The sequence below is a fragment of the Saccostrea echinata genome, unplaced genomic scaffold (genome assembly GCF_033153115.1).
Source record: "Saccostrea echinata isolate AGI-Se365-2 ecotype Australia unplaced genomic scaffold, CSIRO_AGI_Sech_v1 ptg000009l, whole genome shotgun sequence".
Taxonomy (NCBI): Eukaryota; Metazoa; Mollusca; class Bivalvia; order Ostreida; family Ostreidae; genus Saccostrea; species Saccostrea echinata.
Window position 1 is genome coordinate 3,231,501 of NW_026889758.1, and position 6,000 is coordinate 3,237,500.

The window sequence follows — 6,000 nt, forward strand, 5'->3', positions numbered from 1 at the left end:
AAGGTCTATTTATAGATTCTAAATCAATGGGTATGATTTTTTTTAGCCATTTTTATATGCTATTTTCTCTCAAGACCAAGTAAAAAATTAAATTAAAATAAGTTAATCTTTAGAATAGTCTTAGGTCTACTAGGTAGTAAAATATTGAGCTTGGGAAATAATATCTACATGTTGATAATCAACTTTGAAATACCATACTTAGCTCCAATTTCATATATTTTAAATAACAGTCTATTATCATATTTATAGACTATTTCTTAAATATCTAAATGAAAAAAAAAGATTCTAAGTCTATTATATTTTTAAAAATAGGAATAACTAATTTAGGTACTTCATATAAATTTCTAATGCTCATTTTAGACCCCTACAACCAATTTCCTGAAGTTAAATTGTTATTTCCCCTTGTTGGAACTCTTCAGTATTATTGGGTAAAAATCACAGTCCTGTATATCAACATGGAATATAGAAGGTCATGTATGATCATTTTATATGAAAACTAGTGAGTTGTGGAGCATCATTACACTATGGAAGTGGAAAAACTCATTTTTAAGATCTTTGAATGTAGAAAAAAACCAACAATCCAGCTTGAACAAGCAAACAACCCCTGCGCTAAGGCCTTTTATGTTGTATCGCTGTGTAGAAATGGAAATTGTGATAAACTGTACTTGTTAAAACCTTTATTATATGCTTTAAAACTTCGTGATGACGTTTTGTTTACTGGAGTGACAAGCAAACATTGTGCATGTATCATTGTATCGGATAGAGGGCTCATCCTAAAACAAGCAAGGACAAAGCAAGTATCATGTACAATATTCCGCTTGTGCAAAGAACAAATGATTGCAGCCAAAACATATTCCATTCTGCAGTACAAACTGGTAAGAATTACAAACGGGCATGAATGTTAGATCTATAAACATGATAAAGGATTGATAATTTCATTCAAATGGGAAGGGGGTGCTGTCGAATTTTGTCATGGCATTTATTTTATTATTTTTATAATATTATTAATAAAATTGTTTTGTGCTTTGTAATTTATTTGATACTTTGTCTGAATAACCATAATAGTAACAATAATACCCTTGCAGACAGAGTTTAATTTTGGAGATGATTGGAAATTTTTTTTTGTATATATGTACTCACTGAAAACGGCGGGGGGGGGGGGGGATTCAAGGTCAGATTAACTTCTTTCCAGTGGAGGAGAGATAATTCATTTTCAAGTTCAGGTTCTATATACATGTGTATCTACCCAGTAGTTTTACCCCACCCATGCACCCACCTCCATGCAAATGAAATTGAAATAGTTGTTCCCGAAGAAAATGCATGTTATAATAAATAATTTACAATGGTTTATTGTTTATCAGGACGGTTATACCAGTTTCAAACTAAATAAAAAAAAGTAAGATATGTATATGGATTGATACTGAGAAATTTATTAGCTGTGCATACACCCAAATATGTAAAGGTACTCGCATAGGGTCATAAACATAATTTTGGTAAAACTTTTCATTACCTATAAAATATACACATTTTGTATGTCTATTACCAGTCACAATGTAGTGCAGCATGTGTAGATGCAGTTTATCTAAGGAATTTATAATGACCATGTAATTTTATTGAAATAATTTTGCTTACAGGTCTGTACACACATTCCTTTTCACAAGACTAGAATACTGTAACATGTATGGTATTCAATGATCTGATATATATGCCTATTTAAACAAAGCACTAAAATTATTTAATATACAAATAAAATTTTTAAGCGGATGTTGAAAATATTGGTATCAGGCGCGGATCCAGGAATTGAAGTTGGGGGGGGGGGGCAGGAAGTAGATAGGGAGTCTAGGGGCTGCCTTGAGGACCCCGGTGGGCTCAGGGCGAAGCCTTGGTGGGGGCCCAGGGGGAGAAGCTATTGATTTTGTAGGGTAAAAATGAGGTCTACCAAGTAGACATTTTACATTTTCTCGACGAAACTATGACTTACGCTAACTTTGACAATTTTAGGGATGGCGTGGCGCCGGGTGCGCCCCACTTAAATCCGCCACTGGGTATGTTGAAATTACTGGCTAACACAATTGATAACACAGTTAAATATTTGGAGTCTAAAACTGGAATGGGGGGGGTCATTGTTGTTAGTGGTATGAAGAGTCCCTTAAAATGTAAATTTTGGAATATGCAACAACTAAACACCTCAGAGCCGAATCCCCGCAAACTATTTTATTTTCCTCAACCTACAAAATATACAAAATTACAAATACGAATGAACATTTTATCATGAATTCATTCCATTTCTAAACAGTTGGCAAAATGCTAATCCTCATATATGGGGGATTTTTGAAATTTTTATTTAATTTTCAATTTTATAATTTTTTAAATTTTAATTATGGTTATAAAGAAAATGGTAACATTTTTTTCTTATATAACAACAAGTATTTATAATTTAAAGTTCTATATCTGTCTTTGTAACCCATTGGAATTTGAAGAATTTTTGGGAAAATTGGCAATTTGTAAATCTCAATATCTCAATAAATTATAAAATCCCAAGCTTAATATTTTGCAAAGATAATATTTAGAGTTATATTTTGACAATAAGATCAACAATTTTAATTTTGTAGCTAGGTCTTGGAAGATTTTAGCCATTCAAAATGTAATAATTTTGTCAATTCTTCAAAATTGGCATTGTTCCAATTTTTAAGAGTTGTCTACCCTTTGATATGTTGGGTATTTGGTTATGATAAATGTCAGTTTTAGAAGAACATAGTCATATGTTACTCTAAAATACCTTAAAGGAAATGCAAATTTAATTTTGAGTAAAATAAATCAAATGTAATTTTTACCATTTTGCTTTAATTATTTAAGTGCATTTGCACTTAAATGTGCAAAAAGAAGGTGGCGCTTCCTACGGCTGCCATGTTGGATGATGAGGAAAATTTTTCGCTTTTTTGAATTACATGTTATGAAGTCTAACTACCCACCAAATTTCATCAAGATATGACAACCTTCGATTTGGACAGTTTTGCATGGTTTTCTCGCGGACTGGCTCTTAAATCTTTACAAATAGAATTTATACAACTGAGCTGTTGATATTTGTGCAGCAATACCAGCAATCTTTGGAATATTTTGCTCCTAAATATACCTTGTTTCAGTTAAATAAAATAGAGTATGCCCTTGCGCCGAAGCGTTTTTGTTGATGTCCATTATAATTTAATTTTGTTTGTATTCTTGCCTCTGATTGGTTAATATCCAAAAAGGAACACAAATTATTTCTGTATAACCTGGTTTGGTATGGGGACGCACCCCCCTGACAACCAGCTGAATCGTCTGTATCCATGCAATCCTCTCATTTCCAGTCCTCGGGATTCATGGAAAATTCCAGATTTAATAAATGTACCTTTAACTTCAAACAGTAACTTGGATCTTACCACATGTAAACAAACAACATGGCTGCTAGGACTATGTATCAGTTTTTACCTCCCCTTGCTACCCATCACTTCCGTTACTAGGGTTGTATTACTGAGCGGCAAATTTGAACTAATAAAAAGCAACGAAATTTTACACCCACAGTTGTTTAATGATTTTAGAATTAAATTATAAGGAATGACTCTAATTCTTGGCCAAATTATTCGAGTATAACCTGGTTTGGGTCAGTTTACGCTGTTTTATGATCCGCTTCGCGGATTATAAAGCGTAAACTGACCCAAACCAGGTTATACTCGAATAATTTGGCCAAGAATTAGAGTCATTCCTAAAATAATCTTGTGTAGTAAAGAACAATGACGTCATAATATGACGTCATAATGTGTACTGACTATCTCATGTCGTGGGTACCAAATATGTATCAGACAATAAGTTTTAACTTTCTCTGTATAATAGATATAGTCTTTAGGCATTTTAATTAGTTTATTTACATAGAAATGCCTGTACCTAGCCTTAACTCACCTGCGGGCCTTTAATCATTCTTTTTTGCCTCCGTAATTGAAGATTCGGGTGTATATAGTTTTTGTAATGTCAGTCCGTCCGTCAGTTTATCCGCAAAAACTTTAACCTTGCCCATAATTATGTGTATTCCTTGTGACAAGACCTTCCTTTGGGTACCAACATATCCGATCTCTTGAACTTGGAGTTTGACCCATTTTTTGAAAAATTTTTCAAAATTTTAACCTTGGCAATAACTTTTGAACAGTTGGTGCAAGGGCTTTCATACTCCGCATGTGTATTCATTCTGATAAAACCTTTCCATTAGTATATTTTTTTTTACCTTGACCTTAGCGTTTGACCCATTTTTTAAAAAGTTTTTACCCATAACTTTTGAACATTAGTACTAGGGCTTCAAAAAAAAAAACTTCCTTTGTATACAAGCAATTTTGACCTTTTGACCTTGGAGTTTCACCTACTTTTGAAACACTTTAACCTTCGCCACAACTTTTGAACAACTGATCCCAGGGCTTTTATATTTTGCATGTGTACATCTTATGACAAGGTCTTCCCCTGAGTACTACTAATTTTAACCCTTTGACCTTGACCTTGGAGATTGACCCAATTTGAGGAAACATTAACCATGACCATAACTTTTGAATGGTTGATGCTTGGGCTTTCATACCATTGACACAAGTCCTTTCTTTCAGTAACAACATTTTTGATCTCTTGACTTTGGAGTTTGACTTGCATTTGAGAAACTTTAACCTTTGCCATAAGCTGCCAAACAGGGGCATCAGTGTTTCACAAACACATCTTGTTTTTTAAATCAATGAATGACACTATTCAATTAAACTAGATATGGTAAAATTTATTTATTTTTCTGCATGAGGAAATAGATTGGGATAGCATCTTTAAAATGTCAATTTTTAAATCATCAAAAATGTTCAAAACAAAATATACTGTAAAATTTTCATGGGGTCCACTTTACGTGGTTTGCAGAAAAAATTTTGTTTCTTGGGGATTTGATTTTGTGATGATAGAAGTGATGAGTTGCAATTTATTGAAATTCAACACTTCATGGAGGACATGAATTTGCTTGTGTCTTTAAATCATGAAAACATAAGAAACTAAACCCCCATAAAAATTAAATTTTACAGTACATGTAGTTAACATCAATTGCACTAAATAAACGTCATTTTCTCATTTTTCTCAAATTAAAACCAGTCACCATGAACACTTTGCTTGATATCTTGGGAAATTTCTCTCTTCTTCTTCGTAATGATTGCAGACTCTCCTCTTTTCCTTATCCTCCTAGCTTCCTGTATAGCCGACTTCTTCTTCATCTGTTGTCTTACTTTTGCTTTGATCAGTCTGGGGTCCATGCTTGATGCTGTACTGGTCACACTAACACTAGTACTGTCTAAATGTTTCCTTCTATGTGAATTGGTGTGTGTCTGACTTTCCTCATTTCTGAATGGTCTCAAAGTCCTATTCTGGTTATGTAGGTCTTCTAAATCTTCTTCGTCACTGGTACTTAAACTGTTTCTCAATAAACTGTCCTCAGTATTGCTAAAGACTCTGTCATTTCCATGTAAAGAAATCTCTTCCCTGTTTTCAGAGTTAGATGTTGTTTCACTCACAGGAGGATGAAGTCTGTCCTCAGCTGAGTTTGTATCTTGTGGATCTTTCTCCTCCTCATCATCTTCATCACTATAATTTTCCTCAGGGTCCTCATCAGAATCATCCTCAACATCATTTGTTCTGGGCTGATCAGGGCCTCCTCTGATGTTATAATCCTCAGCAGCCTGAAAATTAAATTCAAGTTACCCTTAAGATAAAAGAATTTTGGAAATTACTTTTTGTTTCTCAAAAACATTTAATTATGAAGTTCTTTGTCATCTCTCTGAAAAAGCTGACTTTGCTACACAGGATGGTTTTGGTAATTTGAGCTGACAAGTTTAACAAGAGGCCCATGGGCCACATCGCTCACCTGAGTAACTTTGGCCATGCTGTTCTTTACCAGATTTCCCCCTTTTAATATACCTATTGTGGCCCCGCCCAACCCCCGGGGGTCAAAATCTGAAC

At 33.9% G+C, this 6,000-nt stretch overlaps 1 protein-coding gene across 1 annotated transcript in view; it reads right to left on the reverse strand.

Moving 5' to 3' along the window:
- Window positions 1–4,762: 4,762 nt before the first annotated feature.
- The window catches only part of LOC133181617 (serine/threonine-protein kinase RIO2-like), a 19,226-nt gene continuing 17,988 nt past the window's right edge, over window positions 4,763–6,000 (reverse strand). The window contains exon 10 of the mRNA XM_061316163.1: window positions 4,763–5,720. Within this exon, the coding sequence (XP_061172147.1) occupies window positions 5,130–5,720 (591 nt within the window). The 3' untranslated portion in view covers window positions 4,763–5,129. The remainder of the gene's footprint in view (window positions 5,721–6,000) is intronic.